This window comes from Vanessa cardui, chromosome 24 (assembly GCF_905220365.1).
Source record: "Vanessa cardui chromosome 24, ilVanCard2.1, whole genome shotgun sequence".
NCBI lineage: Eukaryota > Metazoa > Arthropoda > Insecta > Lepidoptera > Nymphalidae > Vanessa > Vanessa cardui.
Window position 1 is genome coordinate 10,527,914 of NC_061146.1, and position 22,091 is coordinate 10,550,004.

Consider the following 22,091-nt stretch of genomic DNA (forward strand, 5'->3'; position numbering starts at 1 on the left):
ACCGCTGAGAATACAAATAGCGACATTATTCTAATAATATCCGTAATAAGTTAACCTGCCTGTGAACTACGTTACGTACTTGTCAAACTATAACATAAGAACAAATTCGTACACACAAACACGCACACACACACATACGAGCAGGAACGCATGCGTAGTCTGATTATTTATTATTAAAACTAATGAAGCTTTAAGGAAAAGGGAAAGAAGTGTTCAGTAATAAATTTGGGACTACATTATATAATCGTAAATCGACTTCTAAGTTTTCTAATATTTTTCATTTCATTTTACTTAGGACTCTAAAAAATATTTTGAATATATAATTTATTTTTTATATTTTAGTGCATATTATTTTATATCGAAATAGTGTTTTCTATGAAGTCGGTTTTTCTTTTGTTAAATTTTTTATTTATTTTAAAAAACCAAAATCATTTTTTTATAGGTTAGCGGACGAGCTGATGGTAAGTGGTCACCATCACCCATAGACAATGACGCTGTAAGAAATATTAACTATTCCTTAAATTGTCAATGCGCCACGAACTTTGGGAACTAAGATGTTGTGTCACTTGTGCCTGTAGTTACACTGGCTCACTCACCCTTCAAACCGGAACACAACAATACTGAGTACTGTTATTTGGCGGTAGAATAACTGATAAGTGGATGTTACCTACCCAGACGTGTTTGCACGAAACCCTACCACCAAGTAAATTATAGATACTTTATTCAAGTAGGCTTTTACAAACACTTTAGAATCGTCATTTAACAATTATATTACGTGAAGCTAAACTAGTGTTACAGTATCGCTTATAATCACAAATGGATTGAAATTTAGTTTTTGCTTATAAACTTAATAAAATAAATAAAAAAATCTGCTTTTGTCTGTAAACATGATTACCTTCATATGTAACATACTTATTTTTTTCAATATATACTAATTATGAAAACCTATGTATCGTTTTAACTAAAATATTTTTGTAAGATACCTGATACAAATATGATATCGTTTTTTTTTAGCTGTGTTAATACTGACTTGTTTCTACCCCAGCATCACTCAATCACTCAATCTAATTCACTGAGGCGCGTCTTTGTGAGTGAATGACTATAGAAATTACGTCAAAGTGATACAAGGAAGATGATGACGACCGTAATACTGAATGAATAAAATTGAGTTATTTAACAAACTGTACCATTTACTTTTACTAGTAGCCGCCCGCGGCTTCACTCGCGTTGCGTAAAAGTAGCCTGTGTCCTTCCTTGTAATTCAAGTTTGCTTCACTCCAAATTTTATCAAAATCGGTTCAGCGGTTTGGTCGTGAAAGAGCGACAGTCAGACAGACAAATTTACTTTCACATTTATAATATAATATAGATTTGAATTCGAGAGACAGGCTGACATATAGTCCATCTGATGGAAAGTGCTCACTGGTAATAGTCATTCGTATTATGAGAAAAATAAGTCCCTTAATCCTTTTTGGATCATGTACTCTTCCAACCAGAACACAACAATATTGATTTACTGAGTACTGCCGTTTAATAATTTTTGATGATTGCGTGGTACCTACCCAGAGCGCTTGCTTTTAACTTTACCACCAAACAAATGCGACCAAAATGTCATTCGATTTTGGAATTAGTTTAAAAATAGCAAGCTTTGAAACATGCCATACTAACAAGAGTTAAATAAAAGTTGCTAAATAATAATTAAACTTCAAAGAACGCAAGTGTTTAATAACTTTCAACTAAGAAAAGTATCAGGCAAAAATCCTATGTATAAAAAAATAAATAAACGTATTCATAAAAATACCTCATAGAAGCATCTTTCTATTTATCATTTATCACTAGGTCATATATTTTGATATTTTGGGGAATTAGGATTCCAATGTTTTACAGGGATTTTATTTTTTTGAAAAAAAGAGTTTATAGCCAGTAAGATTTAATCTCTGTATAATAACAGGAATTGGAGGCAGGGTCTACCGCATAGCATTGATGCTCAGTATTGCTGTGTTCCTATTTTAAGGGTCGGTGAGATCATAACATCTTAGCGGTCAAGGGCGTAAAAATGTAAAAAATGGTTATTATTTTTAATACCGCAAATGTGTAATATTAAAAAATAATCGATCTAATTCAGCTAAACTAACGAACATTACAAGTTAAATAAAAACTCGTAGCTTGTAAAAAAAATATTGATGTACCCGCTCCACGCGTTTGACAGTTACGGCGAATCACATTGAATAAAAAATATTGACGCACTTTATATTTTCATATCACTCTTTCGTACTTATATAAAACAGCGGTTCGCGTTCCGCCAGTACTTAAGTTGTACGACAAGTACTTAGTACCGTGACTGTGTTAGTGTAGTTTGTTTTTTTTTTATTTTAATTAAAAGGTAAGTTTTTTTTGGCACAATATATTTATACCTTGGTCTAATTATGTTTTTTTTTTTTTTATTTAATAGACAGGTTTGTGTGTAGGAGTATTTATTTCTAATACATAATATCGTAAATTTTTACACGTGTTCTCATATTATTGTTATTAAGAACTTAATCTCAAGAGACATATATAATTTAACTTATGTTTTGTAATTCTAATCAAAATATATATTCAATGTAAAAGCATTATGTAAGATTATATATCACATCAAACCACCGGTTTGAACTGATTCAAAATTGAATGATAATTTCACTAATACGTCCTGAATATTTTAGACCGTTTCATTCAAAGTATTAGTATCCTTTCAACATTCCGTGATTATATTTTATATTACTGTCTTAACTTTGATTTTCATTTCTGAGGTCCTTTTGCTAAGTCTGTTGCTAATATACAAAATATACAATATTAATATATATATATATATATATATATATATCAAAATTGCTTAAAGTGCCTATAGCCAATCAAAAATCAAAATAAACTTTATTCAAGAGGGCTTTTACAAGCACTTTTGAATCGTCATTTAACAATTAAGTGAAATATATAAATATATGATCTTTAAAGTGCAACAATATGCCTTTCCTGCGACATACCTGTGTAAAGATAGCGTGTTTGTTTGCTCAAAATATTTTTTCCGAATTTGTTGATATTTTTATCTCATATATATTTACATAATTAAATCTGTATCACTAGTTTTTCAAAGATGATGTCCTTATTATCTCAACTCTTAACCCTCTACTATATACTTACGTATTTAATATAAATTAACAATCAATATTAATTATAATATTTATAACGAAATATTACCAATTTTGATATAAAACACATTCAGAAAATTTATATTTATAATGTATAGTGATCCGTAGAAAATACTTTTATCAAAAAAAAAACTATTACTAATTTCGATTCTAATAAATCTAGAGTAATATTCTAATGTATTAAAGGCTTCACGTCAAAGTAATTATAAAATACTAGTTGTGGCCCGCGGCTTCACTGCTCGTCAGGTCTTATATATCCTTCATTTAGGTTTAAGCTAGCTTTACATAGCATTTGATCATATTCTGTTCAATGGTTTGACTGTGAAAAAGTAACATACAATAGATACAAATTTTAACTAAAAGAAAAACCGACTTCAAACAAAACACTATTTTAAAACAAATTAATATGCAAAAAGTTATAAAAAGAATTGCGTATTCAACATATTTTTAGAGTCCTCCTAAGTAAAATGAAATGAAAAATATTAGACTACGTAAAGGTCGATTTGTGATTATATAACGAAGATATAGTTATTGTTATATTCGGAGCCGGTGTCAGCCAAGAAAACCCTACAGTATATCTATCAAAAAACAGCGCAATTTTGAGTTATTCACCTATTTATCACGCACATACTGGCAAATAATGCAAATTGAAGACTTATATCGTTTTCATATGGATACCATCATCAGAACTGAATTTAATTAAAATGGTTTGAAAGAGCTTACCGTGCTTACACTTTCAAACAAAAGCAAAAATAGTATAGAAAATCTATACGACAAAACGGTCATCAACCTGTCACAATAAATTATATACTCGTTCTAATACAGTAAATGTTCCAGCTTTTATTTCTAATTGATAATATTTTTCTAAATTATAAGTTTTTGTGAATTGAAAAAAACCTTAAATTAATGGTGGCCCTACCGATATTATTCTTTCTAGAATAAGAATCGAATTTGAAAGCGACTTCACTTAGTTTCAAGTTACACTTAAATAAAGTAACACTTATGTTACCTCACAATGTTTACCTTGCGAGATTGAACTTGAACTCGTGACCTACGATCGAAAATGAGTCCTACCCACTGGGCCAACGCGGGTAACTGTGGCTGTACTTGAGAATGAATATAATTTATTGCTACATTTGATATTCAAAAAGAGGTGGATTTACAAATTTGCCGCTAGTAAGCTATTTAATTTTTGCCGCCCCTACTGACTTACTTACAATACGTTAGTTTAGTTCACAATCATATTGATTACATTTATTTTGAAATAGCAACTATCGTCCTCTAATAATGGGAAAAAGCCGATGTAATATTTTTTTTTTTATGCTTTTTCCCGTTATTAGTATGATTATGAAGTAGGCGATACTTCTGTCAGTTACTAGATTATTTAACCCGCTATGTAGTGACGATTATATTACGGATTACGGACGTAATGTGTACTTATAAGTTTTCTTTTATTTCTGTAAGATAATAACAAATTTGGGCTAAATTTGCCGCCCCTGTAAAGCTGCCGCCCTAGGCTCCAACCTACTTAGCCTATTGGTAAATCCGCCACTGAATCGTGGTGTAATATAAAAAGGGTGAATATTAGAGAAGTGTTAATAACATCCCTCTAATATTCACTGTTATAGTGCGACACAACTTGGACGTAGCACCGGCAAAAACCGACCACATCCGAATTAAGTATCTTAAATTATAATTTGAGTAATAAAGATTGACAATTATCAATATTTATGACTCATGTGAATATGATTTTTACACAAACGTACCGAAATGGGATATCTCAAACCTTCCCCACGCAAGTGATGCTGGGGGCAGACATTAGTAAATTATAAAAGAGTACGGGCACAACTTAGATGTAACATCGGCAAAATTCGTAAAACCGATCACACCCGAATTAAGTACGCTATCCCAAATTATCAATAGTTATTTCTTACGTCAATATGATTTTTACACAAATGTAATAACTTGTAATATCATATGACCTAATATATTCGTCAATATGACATGTCGATTTACATGCACTCGGGTTGAACTGACTTGAGAATCTAAAGCGACGAATAGCGTCGAATGGCATGATAGGAAGCTATTTCCATTGGTTGAGTAAATCGGCAGTAATCGGTTTTATTGAATTTGTCGATGCTACATCTAAGTTGTGTCGTACTATACCTACATAAATACATACATACAATACAAGTCTGTAAATCTATATCTAGTCCCTTCAACCCGTCATCCAATAAATAATACTATTGAGTGGTAACTGGTAGTAATATGTATTAAGAAGATGAGCCCAGATGAGACACAAAGCCCTAACACTAAGTGAATGTTCAATATTTCTAATTAAATCCTAGACTTAATTTTTGTACACAGAATATAAACGTATTGTATATTACATTACATATATACAAAAACATTATATTCTTCATCCTAGAAAAGGTCAATGTCCGTTATATAATAATAGATTATATGTGTGTGACTTTTCTTAATTGTATTTTTTTTGGGTACTAAATTTTAAATTCATAATATTTTTATTACTTAATTTATATGTAAAAAAAAATCGAGACGAGTATAAAATACACTTAATAATATTATATGTTAAAGTATGTATGGACATCTGTTACACAAAAACGCGAGAATCAGTTCAGTAGAAGCAGAAGGGATGAAATGAAAAAAAAACTTGCTGAAATTTGACACAGATTATATATTGTCTGGAATATCGTGTAGATTACTGTTCTCCGGAAATATCAGTTTCATATCTCATTTAGGGATGTGTGCCCTTCTGGCTGACCTGAGTACTTAATTTAAGTGAGCCGAGATGGATGTGGTTAGAACAAGTACATCTTAACCGATGATTGCGGGTTCAAACCCAGGGAAGCACAACTGAATTTTCACGTGCTTAATTTGTGTTTATAATTCATCTCGAGCTCAGTGGTGAAGGAAAATATCGTGAGGAAACCTGCTTGTGTCCAATTTCAACGAAATTCTGCCACATGTGAATCCACTAAGTGAGGCATTGGCCTAGCAGTGGGAAATTTACAGGCTGTTGTTGTTGTTGAGTTCAATTGAATTGAAGCAAATGTTAGCTATAAATTTACTTTTTAATTATTATGAAGTTTATAATTTATTTTGTACCTTATTTTAAAATGTTTATTTCATTACACATTTCAATTGTAAATATTTAAATTTGTAAGTGTGTGTTACAGAAGTGTGGTGAAATAGTTATATTTATTATAAAAATAAAATTTATTATTTTGTTGAAATAAATTAATTGTATTCAAATAAAAACTATTTTTAATAACGCCGCTAAAATAGACTTCTCACGCGTCCATTTAAGTACCCTATTTTGCATAAATTTTGTCTGAATTAATTGTTATTCTTTGTTAATATTAAAATGTAAGAAATGTCGCCTTATAAATAGGCTGTAGTAGGTAAGCGGTGAGCTGAAATGGCCCAGTGGTTAGAACGTGTGCATCTTAACCGAATTTTGCTAATTTCATCGAAATTCATGCCACATGTGCATTGCACCAACCCGCATTGGAACAGCGTGGTGGAATATATATTCCAAACCCTCTCCTTAATGGAAGAGGAGGCCTTATCTCAGCTATGGGAAATGTACAGGCTGTTACTTTATATTACTTTATATTACGTTTCAAAGAAATAACAGTATGTAGGTAAATATATATAGTTAGTGTAATTATGTAGTAAGAAAACATTTTACTTAATCCTTTAAAATATTATAAATGCGACAGTAACTCTGTCAGTCAGACGCTCCTTCACAACTAAACGAATTTGCTCAATTTGGTATGTAGCAATCTTGAGCTCCAAGAAAGGACGTAGGCTATATTTTTGCCTAACACATGACAACCCTTAAAACAAGCGAAGCCGCGGGCGACTACTAGTACTATATAAGTGTTACAATTCCCTCTTTATCTAGTTATAAGTACACATGTCTTAATTAGTTTAAGAATAATTAATTAACTTTCAATCTATAAAACTCATTAAACTAAAAATGCGTGACGATTTTCATTGCCTCTTTTTAGTGCTTCCTTTGTTATTTCAACATGAATATATGAAATGTTATCGTAATTATCAATTTCCTTTGCCAGTATTGAACCCGTTTACCTTGCCCCGCGAGACCTTTACGGTACCTCAAGAACCTGTTATATAGAGCAAGTGTGCCCTTCTTTATCCTAGACCTCATTTACGAAGGGTGTTCATGTCAGTACCGGAGCTAGTGGTCACCCCGTAGTATCCTGGCTTCTACCCTTTATGTTATCTAGAAGGCTGGCCTTCATTACCCGGTGTACAGTATTGCCTAACCAGGGCCGCCTTTAACCTATCGGGGGCCCTGGGCATATTAGGATAATGAGGCCCCTGACTTTGACAGAAAAATATTTTGTTGGAATAGATAAAGAAAGCAGTTAAACAAGGCTATAGATTTATTTTTATTAAAAATCACATATTTATACTATGTTATTTGATCTGAGGCCCCTATCGATCGGGGGGCCCTGGACACTTGCGCAACGTACCCAATGGGAAAGAGAAGTCTCTGCCTAACTCCAAACATATCTACAAATATACTTCGCGTGTAATTGTAATACGATTTTATAAATCGTCATAACTCGAGATTGACTGCCTAAAGGTGTAAAAGCCTATATAAGTGAACTAAATGTCCCACCGCTGGGATAAGGTCTCCCCACTTTTTATGGAAAAGGCCTGAAGCCTGAAGGCTCTAATGGTTACATATGCCTCAATCGACACGTGTAAACTTAATAATTTAATTTCTATCGCAGAGCACGAGATGAATTGTATAAATAAGTATAAATAATTTACATAAAAAATCAACTGAGCTTGCCCGTGCTCAGTTTTGCAATCGTTTAAGATTACTGAGTGACTCAGATCAGACATCAGCGGATTGCGGACATCTCGGCCCCTAACAAGTTATGTATTTCAAATATTCCGCAATGGCTTATGTCCCCTTTTGTATTATGTGAAAAAGAAACATACATATATAATTGTAATTAATTACAGTCTTAAGATAATACCATTAATTATTTATTAATTATTTATAGCAGTCAGTTAACGATACATAATAAATTAGTAATGTTTATCGCTAACGTGTATATCTTCAATGTAATTCATTACAAGGTTTATAGTATACTAGTTACCGATCGTGGTTTCACTCGCGTTTAACTCAATATTTTATATCACTACAGTGGCGGATTTACAAATTTGCTTCTAGTAGGCTATTCAATTTTAGCCGCCCCTACTGACTTTTGAAATTCAAATTAATTACATTTATTTTTAAATTTCAACTTTATGATTTGTGTTCTATCGTCCTCATTACATCGGCTTTTCTCGTTATTAGTATGACTATGAACTAGGTGATATTTCTGTCAGTAGTAGATTATTTTTCCATATGTATGTACATATAATTATAACTATTTTTTTTATGTAAGATAATAACAAATTTCCCTCTCCCTCTCTAAATCTGCCGCCATAGGCTCTAGCCTACTTAGCCTATTGGTAAATCCGCCAATGTATCACTACATAGTATAAAACAAAGTCGCTTTCTCTGTCCCTATATCTATGTATGCTTAAATCTTTAAAACTATGAAACGGATTTTGATACGTTTTTTACGGTACGATACGATGATACGGTTTTTTAATAGATAGAGTGATTCGAAATGAAGGTTTTTGTATATAATACAAGGACAAATTAGCAAAGAATCGACGCAATATCCTCCTCTAAGCCAGGTCTATCATGTTATATATCTGTATATACTTACTTTACTGTTTACTTTATTGTACAACACAAAGACAAATTAAATAAAACATAAACTTAGCCTTAATAAAAATCAGGCGTACAATTTAGGCGACCTTATCTACATAGCGATCTCTTCCAGGCAACCATATATATTAAATAAATATATATTAAAAACACTCAATGTATATTTTTTGATTTTTAGCAATGGACGGGATGACCGGCGAACATTTTCAAAACATTTATAATAATGTTTACAATGACGTGAGTTCTGTGTTGTCTGTGTGTTTGTTGTGTTCTTGCACTTCGATATCACATACATCGTTAAAAGCACGCTTTGTGTGTTTTTCTGCATTGTTTTAGCACAATTTTGTTTTTTTTTTTGAACTGTTAATACTATATTGCAGATATTGTAATCAATATTAAGTTTAAATGGTAATTCGACGAGGAAAAGTATTTAAATACCAAATTAGATCTTGGAATCGAAAAGACTCAAAGTTTCTCGAAAAGATTAACCAGATATTACTGGTTCTAGCCCAAGCACAACTGCGTTTTTTACGTGTTTAATTTGTGTTTAACATTTCAAGTTGAGCGGGAAAACATTGCTAGGATTCAGGTATCCCACATCAGAAATGCCTGAAATTATTCCAAAAGTCTTGACAATAGAAGAGGCAAGTTTAGTCCAGCACTTTTCTAGTATATATATTTAACGTAAAGTCTCAAAAATGTAGCCAATATTACCTTCAACTACGAAAATATGTTTCTACGGGTAGAATTGATTAGTGCAGGATTTTCTGGCAGGCTATGATGTGATTGTATGCCAGTAGTAATCTGCCCAAGGGATGTCATCTGAAAGAGAGATAGTTGGAATACACTTGCTTGTGGACATTCTATTTTCGACGAATAACTTTGCATACAAAAATGGCATATAATAATATCCATCAAATAAATAATTATATACCACATATATCAGCTTCTAGTAACATAATTGATATTCACTAGTCATCTATTCAGATGCACGCCACAGATAAAAAATACAAACCCAGATAAACCAGTTATAAATACGTTAACATGCAACAATGATAGCTTGTTAATATAACTATTTTACTGGAACTGAGTATGAAAGATTAGAAGTTAATTAGAATTCGCACTTGGGCAAACTTAGTTTAAAGCACTCTCTCCTGAAGCGGACCGAGGATTCCAAAAATATGGTACAGGATGTATTTTGGCTGTCCAAGATCGAGATAGTTGACGTTCTATGAATGTCTACCGTCCAATTAATTGATTACTATATTTTGTGTTCTCTTAAGATTTTGCTGATCGAAGATGCGATCTCGGATGTATATTGATACGTGTAACTCAATACGAGTAATAGTGTGTCAGTTTAATTTTCGCATAAATCTTGACTATCTAGGAATTTTCTCAAAAAGAATACCAATTGTTGGAACATCGAAACTCACATCAGAACACGATCGTGTTTAATTTGTGTTTAAAATCTCAAGTTGAGCGGAAAAACATTACTAAGATTCCGGTATCCGACATTATAGTAATGCCTGGAATTGTTCTAAAGTTCTTAACAATAGAAGAGGAAGCTTTAGTCCAGCACTTTTCTAGCGTATACATTTAACGTAACTTGACTGTTTAGGAAATTTATCAAAAAGAATACCAAATGTTGTAACATCGAAACTCACATCTGAACACGATCGTGAAATGGCAGACAGTATTATACCTCAGCATCAATAATTAACGTTCAAAGGATGTCGACGTGAGTGCCGTTTTACACGCAGTCACGCCATGGTGACCGTGCCGCTTATGAGCTATTATGATAGCTATTATGATAGCTTTTACGAGACACAGTGATTAGGCCATGACTGGGCGCATGTGAAAAGAAAATTCTCTACATTTATAAACATTTCACGAGTGATATTCCAAGTGACTGCTTATATATCACTTATGATATTTACCAACTTGTGGTGTGTTTTGCTCCTTTTCAAAATGGGCTAACAAAATAAATGAACTGTAGGGTGCTAGCGAGATGAGGGGCATCTTCTCGTTCCTGCTCTCCTCCTTCCTGATGTACGCGACGGCTGATGAGAAGACCAGAAATGATACGAACATCGTGGATTTCCTCGGCCAGGGGATTCAAAAGGAAATCCAGACTGTCAAACAACCAATTGACGAGACCATCGCGTATGTAGGATCCTCACAATGTAAGTATGTTTGAATAATCATTACATAGTACCAAGTACGGCATTAAAACTATTTCATTTGAAGGAGCACAGCTGTATAACTCTTTGCCTCTATGTGTTGTAAATTCAAAATCTCTAAATATATTTAAAAAACGATTAAGAACCCATATATTAGATGATTTCACTGATCTTGTTTAATATCACTACTGTTTATTATTTGTAATACCTTAATTGTAGTTATAATTTTAAAATTTCCTTTGTAAGCGAACTTTTTCCTTTTTAGAAATAAACTTCTTTAAACCTATAGTATAAAACAAAGTCTCCAACAAAGTCTGTCTTTATGTATGCTTATATCTTTCAAATTACTCAACGGATTTTGAGGCGGTCTTATTAATAGATATAGTTATTCGTGAGGAAGGTTTATGTATATAAAACATAGACAATACAGTAAAGAAAAACAAATAATTTTAGAAGTTTGTAATGGCGTGCGATGCGATGGCGTAATTACACAAATTTCTGTAGTATATATAGTATCAGTATTGCGCCCGTGCAAAGCCGGGATGGGTCACTAGTTATCTAAACATCATTATTATCATATCATTGATATTTTGCCATTTTTTCATAATACTATCGCCATTAATAATTTGTTATTGTAGGTATATGTAGCATGAAATTAGATCCCGAGTTTCTTTCGCCGGTTCTTCTCAGGTCCGAGCTGTAAACACTTCTATATTCTATATTGTATAAAGATTTTTGCCTTTAACTTGGACTTTGTCTAAAAGTATGTGATTATTTTGTTCCAGGTAAGCACGTTAAGAAATTACTGGGGGTTTCATATGAACAGTTGCAGGGGGAGAGTGAACCAGACCTAAACAGCCTCACCCTTCACTACAAAACCAAGTAATTTTGATGTCCACTTATTTCTTACCTTGATGTGTGACGACTTTTTATCTATATATATTATTCTATTTATTAATAACAAAAGTCATTACAAAATATATTTAGAACTTGCAACATAAATTTAACTTAAACGTAACTTTATAAACTTTTCTTTTAAATGACTTATCTTTATGAAATTGATTTTTAAAAGGTAATGCTCCATTTTATATTCTGGGAATTTATTTTTACATTTACGACATAGTCTTATCTTATCTTACATATAATCAACATATACCAAAATAACATTTTTTTATAATTTTTGTCTGTCTCTCTTCCTGTCTCTTTGTTCCGACTAATCTCTGGAACGGCTGGACCGATTTTGACGGGACTTTCACTGGCAGATAACTGATATAATAAGGAGGAACTTAGACTACAATATATTTTTTTATTAAATTCAAATGCGTACAAGGTCACAGCTAATTGTAAAATAAATATAATAAAAAACATTATACAACAGGGCATACACAACGATCATCAATATAACAGCGGCCGTGGATTCGCTGCGTCAGGCTCGCAGCTTCGACCCTGACGACAAGCTGATCATCTTCGTGCACGGGTTCACCGACGACCCCACTAAGGACAGCTTCTCGGAGATCAGTCGCTCGTTTATTGATAATGGTAACTATAATTATCACTTTTAAGTTCTTAGCCTGTCTTTAACGATTTTTACTACAGTCCCTCGGCTGTATAACATAGCATTCTGACGATTATATGTACTATTTTTAATTTTAATGTTGTTAATTCTTATATTAAACGATCGGTCACAATGATATTTGTATATAGACAATATAGGTACGTTTTAATTTTCATATGATACATCTAAAACAGTAAGTTGTTTCAAGAATGCGGCAGCACTGTATTTGGTATAGCGACTTTAACTTAGCGCTCAATATGCCTTACATAGATGTGTACAGTTTGTGAACTGTACATAAAAAAGTAATTAAACCAGCCTGACAATGTTCTAATGGCTGAAGGCTCCTCTTCTCTTCAGGAGAAACTTTAATTGACTGAAGTTAGTCCACCAGGCTGATCTACAACCAGTGGATTGGTGGATTTACAAATCTGCCGCTAGTAGGCTATTCAATTTTTGCTAATTAATTATTTTTGCTAACTAATTTTTTTTTTTGCAACATATATGATTTGTGTTCCATCGTCCTCATTACATCGGCTTTTTCCCGTTATTGGTATGATTATAAACTAGGTGATATGTCTGTCAGTTACTAGATTATTTTTCCAACTCGCTATGTAGTGACGAGTATACGAATTACGGACATAATGTGTATACATATAATTATAAGTTCTTTTTTTAAATTTCTGTAAGATAATAACAAATTTGGGATAAATTTGCCGCCCCTCTAAATATGTCGCCCTAGGCTCCAGCCTACTTATTCTAGTGGTAAATCCACCACTGTCTAAAACTTTACAATGCACATACAGTCATACATACTAACTATTAATCATTAAAGGCATCTTGTTTTGGTAATATTGATGCAACTTGTGCTACTTATTAGATGATCATCGTTAACCTAGAAGGTATGAGTTTAGCTTAAATAAATTAAATTTAATCTTAAGATCTAGCACAAGATAGCCAACATTGGTGTAGGGTCTGAGCAAGTCCATCTATGTCCATCCACTCCTCAGAGATTATCATCCATACCGGTACTGCTAGTGCTTCGATGATTTAGTGAGTAAAATAGTTTTTACAGCGCCATTACCTATTGGTTATTGATAGGTTGAAAGCTGAGATGGCCCAGTGGTTAGAATGCGTGCATCTTACCCGATGATTGCGGGTTCAAACCCAGGCAAGCACCACTATATATATGTGCTTAATTGTGTTTATAATTCAAAACTTGCATGTGTCTAATTTCATCGAAATTCTGCCACATGTGCATTCCACCAAACCGCATTGGAACAGCGTGGTGGAATACATTCCAAACCCTCTCCTTAATGGAAGAGGAGGCCTTATCTCAGCAGTGGGAAATTTACAGGCTGTTACTACTTTACTATTGATAGGTTAATGTTGAGAAGCAAATAAAATGTAACGATGTCAAAGGATTTTATTGTCGTACTAACTTATTCGAGACCATTCTTGAATACAAGTAAACTGTGTCAAACGAAAAATAACAAAAATCTATGCAGCCAGTAAATATTATTAAAGACCTAATTATTATTTTATTGTCATTTTGTAAGACCCAACGTCTTATTTCATTGTTTATATTAGACAGTTCTAATAGTGATCACATCACCATGACTGTTTGTGTTAAGATAATATGACACAAACAAAATGCATGATGTCTGAAACTCGAATCGAATTAAAGCAAATTAAAAGGAAGAAATGAGCAATCTGTTAGTATGTGGTCACCATCGTTGAAATAATATATTAATTATTATTCCTTACACAATCATTGAGCGACGACCGCAACTAAGATGTTTCTCATTATACATTTAATCACACTTTACTAAACCGGAACTGTTAAGCGATCTTACTTAATTTAATATTTAATTCACAGTCTCATATACTTGTGTCATCAAATAGCGTGTAAATTTCCCACTGCTGGGTTAAGTCCTTCCCTCACTTTGAGAAGGTTTGAGCATATTCCACCACGCTGCTCCAATACGGATTGGATGTGACAAAATTCCGTTGAAAATTGACACATGCAGGTTTCCTCGCGATGTTTTCCTTCACTGCCGAGCACGAAATGAATTACAAACGCAAATGCATGTGCTTAACATGAAAATTCAGTTGTGCTTGCTTGGGTTTGAATCCGTAATCATCGGTTATGATACACGCGTTCTAATCACTGAGCCATCTCTGTTCAAATTATTGTCATGATCTATAAACATTTCAAGAAACAAAAAAAAAATAAAATTAAAGAAAAGCTTTGTACGCTTTATTATTGTATATTGTAAATTGATATTATAAAAAAAAGATTCCGCTGTATCTTTCGCCGGTTCTTCTCAGGTCTGAGGTATTATATTCCGAAACGGTGGTAGATTATCGACAATCAATAGGAAAGTGTAAACACTTCCATTTTGAATGAAGGTTTTTGACTTTGACTTTGCTCAATTCTTTTGTATTGTTGTATCCTGTTTCATAAATAAACCATTGCAGGAAATATTAGAGTCACCAATCTAGATAACTGACTCACTGATTACATAAGAAAACGAGGAAAGAATAACAATGCGTTTCCCAACGTTTGCAGATCGCGTGATTCAATTATTGTATCGATCTCAGGCTGAATGACGTCGTGACATTTGTAACACATCTTATAGATAGGTAACCTACCTAACATAGGCTACTTATTAGGTATGTCCTGAAGCACCCTCGTCCAATCCTGATTTGAGTCACGGGGATAGTCAAAGTTATGAGTTTAAGGCTTAAATCCACTTAAATCGAGTACTACCTAAAGGGATTACTCCTATTACCTCTTCAGTGATATCGGATTGCTGAAGAATGCACCTGCAACCAGAATCACCATTATTTACAGTCGCGACGGATTGCGTCCGATCAAAAGTCCCCTGTACCCTGAATGACTATTATTTATCTTAATATTAATATCATGCATAGCTTATAAGACTACTTATTTGAGTCACTCTTTTGAGTGATTCTCAAAATTTTACGGCGTCCCAAATAGTCGAGTTGGACTTAAATATTTAAGTGACGCTTCAGTATCCGAAAGATGGTCTGTTTGAGTTTCATAAGCTTCGACTTTTGACTGATCACTGTGCAACTTGCCACACACACATGTGAACTATGTATATGTGTATCCTGTACAGTTGATTGGTCGCCTTGGAAATCATTCAGGACGACACCATTAGCTCTGCTACTTCATTATTATTAATGGAATGGACAAAAAGATTTGCGCGATGATTAAAGATCGCTTATTAATTAGTTAGTGATAGCACTGGATTGAACGCCAGTCAATCAGTCATAAAATAAATTACGAAACTATACTTATCTTTCTTTTAGTGAAAGTAGAAAATACAAATAGTTCAAACTGAATACTGTTAACAATTTTCAAAACCGCCTTTAGGGCAATTAACAGTAGATAAAATGTCACATCAAAAATAATAAAATACATTCTACTACTTACATGTAGTCTCACCATGCACTAAAATATTGCACAATATAAATTAAACATAAGCAATAATTAAAAATAATAAGTACCTACCTATAATATATTTTTCTAATTGCATTAGAATTGAGCCTAAATAAAATTCATTCTCTTTCGACTCAACTGAGGGCAACTATCGTGATATATGTCTAAATCTTTTACTTGAATACTGATGGTGATGTATAACAATGGCAATTGAATCAGTTTACATTATATGATATTGTTAGGGAATACCAAATATTTTTGAACGTAGGTCACGTACAAGTGAGTTCAAGTATGCAAACGAATTCTAATCCGACCGTGGTTTTTACAGAATACTGCATATTATACAAAATAAATTTAAATGATATTTTTTTTCCTGTTCTCTGATATACTGATTTTCTGCCTGAGTCACTTTGGTTTTGGAGTTCACTTCTCTTTGACTCAAGAAGATTGGTAAAATAATAATAAATATTGGACAACATCACATAAATTACTCGGATCCCAATGTAAGTAGTTAAAGCACTTGCGTTATGGGAATTCAGAAGTAACGACGGTATAACAAACACCTAGACCCAAGACGATATAGAAAAGTATCGAACTCGGGACCTCGAAGTGTCGTGCCCACGAAAACCGGTAGTATACCACATGATCAAAAATGAAGGTTTCTTTCTCCTGCAGGCCACGTCGGTCTGTTAGCACTGGACGGCAGTTCCCTGATCCGCTGGCTGTATCTGCGCTCCACGACCTACGTGCGCTTCATGGGACAAAAGCTTGGAGAAATCTTAGCTGCTATGGTATATCGTAAGTAGAATTCAACTTCTATTATTTAACTAACGATCAATGCATTAATTATAATTGTTTTATTAAGATCACTTTTAGTTTTTAGTCTTGTTTATCTGTTAATACACTACGTACATATGGATGTAAAGTAAGGCCTCCTCTTCCGTTAAGGAGAGGGTTTGGAACATATTCCACCATGCTGTACCAATGCGGGTTGGTGGAATGCACATGTGGCAGAATTTCGATGAAATTAGACACATGCAGGTTTCCTCGCGATGTCCTTATTCACCGCCGAGCACGAGATGAATTATAAATACAAATTGAGCACATATATATATATATAGTGGTGCTTGCCTGGGTTTGAACTCGCGATCATCGGTTAAGATGCATGCGTTCTAACCACTGGGCCATCTCAGCTCTTTCTCATGGATGTAGATGAATACATATTATGGATGTAGGTGGATACAAAGAAATGATGGATGGATTTTGTGAATGACGATATGGTTAGAAAGAATGTTACTTGTGAGATGACGTCTGACAGAGAAGTATGGAAGGAGAATATATGCTGCGCCGACCCCAAATAAAATTGGGATAAGGGCAGGAGGATGATGACACTATGTACATTAATACTCTTAAGCTGTCCCACATAGACCTTACCAGCCTTTAATTTTGGCGTAGTCTTTGGTCTCCTGTTAAATAATATAGATAAAGAAACTAATCATCGACCAGGATTTACCCAAAGATTTTCTTTGTCTACTCCTAAATACTTTTGCATATTCCTAACATCTATTCCTACATTCAAAAATACTTGGACATTGTTTACTAGCGATAAAGTTTGGATCACATTTCAGAAACTCCGTTGCGTTGGGTTATTAATTAAACGAGGTGTTTTTCCATCCGACACATGCAGATATTCTCACGATGTTTTTAAACTCTGTTTCCCAGGTACATAGACTAAACAAATATAAAGCGCATGAAAGTTCAGTAATTTATATTAGTAATACAAATATTTATTTAGAAAAACGTGATACAGACACATAATTATACAGTTATCAAAATAACCATACGTATTCATATTTTATAGTTTCAAACTAAGAATAAGACATTTTTTAAAATGTTGGAATATTTTTATTTGAGAAAACCTTATAAATATCAACATGACATCCTAGCCAAAACACTAACTGTATATTACCTAGACACTGGAGTCCGAACTCAATTAAACTAATGCTTTAAAAACTAGTCTTGATATTATTGCAATATAATTATAAGTACATAGTTTCGTTGTCATTAATAGTTAGTAAGTGAAGAAAAAAAACAAAAGAAGATCGCAGCACATACGATTTTACACATTACTTTTTTCTTTTTAAATATTGTAAAAGAAGGTTTAATATATGGCAAAATAATGTTAATTAGAATTAAATAAATTCAGATGTTTATACACTATAGATATAATTAAAATAAAAATCGTAGGCTCGAACCAATATCTTTCGGGATGAGAAAAGTATTCTAGCCCTAGATAAGATTGAACACTAATTTTAACTTTAATTAATGCTAAACGATTGATTAGGAATCCTCCGAAAGTGGAATTATTGGAAACTAAGAGCATTACACTCCGTTTTTGAGCAGTCAGGTAAGACGCAATAGTTGAAAAGAAAATTTCGTTTTCAAAAAGAAAAGGGATCAACTTTAGTGAGCTATCGAGGAAACAGATAACGGGCGCCATTTTAATTAAACTACCGTGGCGTCTCCGTTTGCATAATTAATTAGGTATTATAAATACTATTTACGAGTAGGTACGTGCAAGGAATGACGTAATTACTACAACACGGAAATAGTACATAAACTTAATTACCAGTTGTGACATATTAAGGAATCCGTAGAAATGGTTGTCGGCTGTTTACGATGGAATTACCGAAAGTGACAAATAGGTACACAGCCTCTTTGGTGCACCAATTTTTGATTGGATTGAACAGGCGTTCTAAATGATTTCGTGGTAGGGGTTTGGGCAAGCCCTTCTGGGTAGGTACAACGAACTCGTCTGATATTCTAACGCCAAATATCAGTACTCAGTATTGTTGTGGTCCGGTGTGAAGGGTGAGTGAGTCAGTGCAACTACAGGCACAAGGAACATAACATCTTAGTTACCAAGGTTGGCTCCGCATTGCCCGCATTGGTAATGCAAGGATTGGTTAATATTTCTTACAGCGCCGTTGTCTATGGGCGGAAGTGACCACTTTCCATTAGTTGGTCCGTCAAGCTCTACCATAAAAATACGTAATAAGAATATATTTAAAAAATATCGACATATTAAGAATCTTAAATTATCATAACATGTAATAATTAAAAAAAAAATTGAATGTACATTCTACTACCAAACTACCAAAAGTTTATGTCAAATGTAACATCAAAGCTAACATAACAAAGTAAAATTCTTAGTATTTATATCTTTTCCTTGTCTAAGATTTTTCTTTAAAATATTACATAGGCGACAATATATTTCATACATAGTAACTAATTACTATTAGCAGATAAATAATTATACATTAATATGTTGTTAGTTTTGAAAAGAACCTTAGAAATGTCTTGATTAGTGATGTTGTATGCGCACCTACTAGGTAATTATGTTGTTTATGCCAACTTTGTAACTACATTAAGTGTAATTGCTATGATGATACGCTTTGTATATGTTGTTAAGTATCTCTTCTATAAATAGATATGACTATATAAAATGTCTTGGATCTTAAAATATTTTCTTGTTCGAATTTTTATGTACCTAATAGTTTTATTTACAGTCTTAGAAAATAAGCATGTTTTCTTTTATTTGCAGTAACAGTCCCTACTATACTGAGAATATAGATATTTCGCCGTAATCTTTTTTAGAAGGGATTAAATCATCATAATATTATATATGTGTAATCTTTACTAAATCTGGCTTTGGTGAGTGAGACAGTGTTAATTACAAGGGACATCTTAGTTATATTATCTTAGCTCCCAAGATTGGTTGCGCGCATTGGCGATGCAAAAAAATATTAATATCTATTACCGCGCCATTGTCTATGGGTGGTGGTGGCCCAATTGTTCGTAGGCCTCCCTTATAACTAAAAACAACTTAACCAATATCCAACACAGATACCAATGGATGCACGGTATTTTGAAGGTTTTATAGGCATATGATTGATATGTTATCGACTGTTTTGTTTATATTATAAAAATATGCATAATATAAATCGTTTTTCAGAGGGTCAAGACCCAGCAAAGATCCACATAATCGGACACAGCCTGGGAGCGCACATATCCGGATTCGCTGGGAAAACCTTCAACGAATTGACCGGGAAGCTGGTCGGCAGGATATCCGGTCTGGACCCGGCCGGGCCTTGCTTCAGCCACGTCGACCCGGACTGCCGGCTGATACACACTGACGCGGCCTTCGTTGACGTCATACACACGGATGCCGGCGTGTATGGGATTAAAGATATCGTTGGTAAGTTAATTATACCTGGCATGCATGCCATCCAGACTCATACAGATCAAAATCAAAATCAAAATAAACTTCATTCAAGTAGGCTTTTATAAGCACTTTTGAATCGTCATTTAACAATTAAGTGAAGCTACCACCGGTTCGGAAAGTAGATTCTACCGAGAAGAACCGGCAAGAAACTCAGTAGTTACTCTTTTTTAACATTTAAAAAAATACAACGTCATGTTAATTAAATACAATTATTTCAATTAATGTATCCTGCTTGGAAGTCAACAGGTATTAACTCCACCTATATTTAATATACCTATAAACAGACGCTCACCATGATTGTTCACAGATTAGGTCATTTATTGCTTATAATTCACCTTAGCCTTTACGACGTAATACATTGTGACACACAGTCAAATGTAATTAAAAATTGTTATGATATGCAGGTCACGCGGACTACTTCCCAAACAGCGGTGCCCTACAGCCGAACTGCCTGCTGCAGACGTGCTCACACTCTCGCGCGTGGCAGATGTTCGGCGAGTCGGTGCTCGCCAGAGAGGCCTTTCCCGCGGTCAAGTGCAAGGACTGGGAAGCCTTCAAAAGTGGAAACTGTCAAAATGAAATTAGGTATGGGAAACTTATTAAGCCACCAGTAACGCGATTCTTTTGTAGCATGACACCTCTCCCCTCTTAAATCTACACCATTCTTTTGTAACCTGACTCCTCTCCCCTCTTAAATCTACACCATTATTTAGTAACCTGACACCTCCCCCACCTAAATCTACACCATTATTTAGTAACCTGACACCTCCCTCCACCTAAATCTACACCATTCTTTTGTAACCTGACATCCCTCTTAAATCTGGAAGTTAATATAACCAATATCTTCTAGCTACATGGGTTACTGGGCCAAGCCTGATGCTCGAGGACAGTACTTCCTGCAGACTGAGGGGAAGTTTCCGTACGGCCTAGGGCTCCGTGGGACCAAGTACAGGAACACGGATGGGATAGTCAAGAACATTGGAAACATCTTCGGATAAAAACATACTTCAACATCCATTAATAGGATCCTTGTTACTTTTTACACAAAGTTATTTTTTGTACAGTTTGCCACAGCATAATAAATTAAATAATTAATAGTTTTAATAAATTAAACTTAATTATTTAAGATTAATTATAGTTCTGTTACAGTGTTAAGAGCAAAGTTCATTTCTAGTATTTAATGACAATATTTTACTGAATCTCCCAGACTGGATTATAGAACGTAAATTATATAAATAAATCAAAGTGGTTTTAATTTAAACAAATTAAAAGTGACTAGTGAATATCATTATCATTACATAGTATAAAACAAAGTCACTTACCACTGTCTGTGCCTATGTGTACTTAGATCTTTAAAATTACGCAACGGATTTTGATGGGGTTTTATTTAATAGATAGAGTGATTTGAGAGGAAGGTTTTTGTATATAATACATGGACAATATAGTTAAGTAACACTGATAATTTTAGATGTTTCTAATACGACGTCGTAAGTGAACATATTCTGTAGTATATTTAGTATCAGTATTGCACCCGTGCGAAGCCTGGGTTGCTATTATTTGTAATTGTGATGAGCTGAGATGGCCCAGTGGTTAGAACGCGTGCATTTTAACCGATGATTTCGGGTTCAAACC

General features: G+C 33.7%; 1 protein-coding gene across 1 annotated transcript; it reads left to right on the forward strand.

The window, feature by feature from the left end:
• Nucleotides 1-2,290: 2,290 nt before the first annotated feature.
• On the forward strand, nt 2,291-21,701 carry LOC124540335 (phospholipase A1 VesT1.02-like). The gene is made up of 8 exons (XM_047117852.1): nt 2,291-2,383; nt 10,970-11,156; nt 11,939-12,035; nt 12,532-12,692; nt 16,850-16,972; nt 20,190-20,432; nt 20,864-21,044; nt 21,310-21,701. Exons 2-8 carry the CDS (start codon nt 10,982-10,984, stop codon nt 21,455-21,457), a joined length of 1,128 nt encoding a protein of 375 aa, XP_046973808.1. The 5' UTR covers nt 2,291-2,383; nt 10,970-10,981; the 3' UTR covers nt 21,458-21,701.
• The last annotated feature ends 390 nt before the right edge of the window (nt 21,702-22,091 follow it).

Coding starts and splice junctions, on each gene's coding strand:
- LOC124540335 (XM_047117852.1), top strand. CDS start 10,982: ATGAGGGGCATCTTCTCGTTCCTGCTCTCCTCCTTCCTGATGTACGCG. Junction 12,693..16,849: donor TCGCTCGTTTATTGATAATG/GTAACTATAATT, acceptor TTTCTCCTGCAG/GCCACGTCGGTCTGTTAGCA. Junction 20,433..20,863: donor TGGGATTAAAGATATCGTTG/GTAAGTTAATTA, acceptor TATGATATGCAG/GTCACGCGGACTACTTCCCA.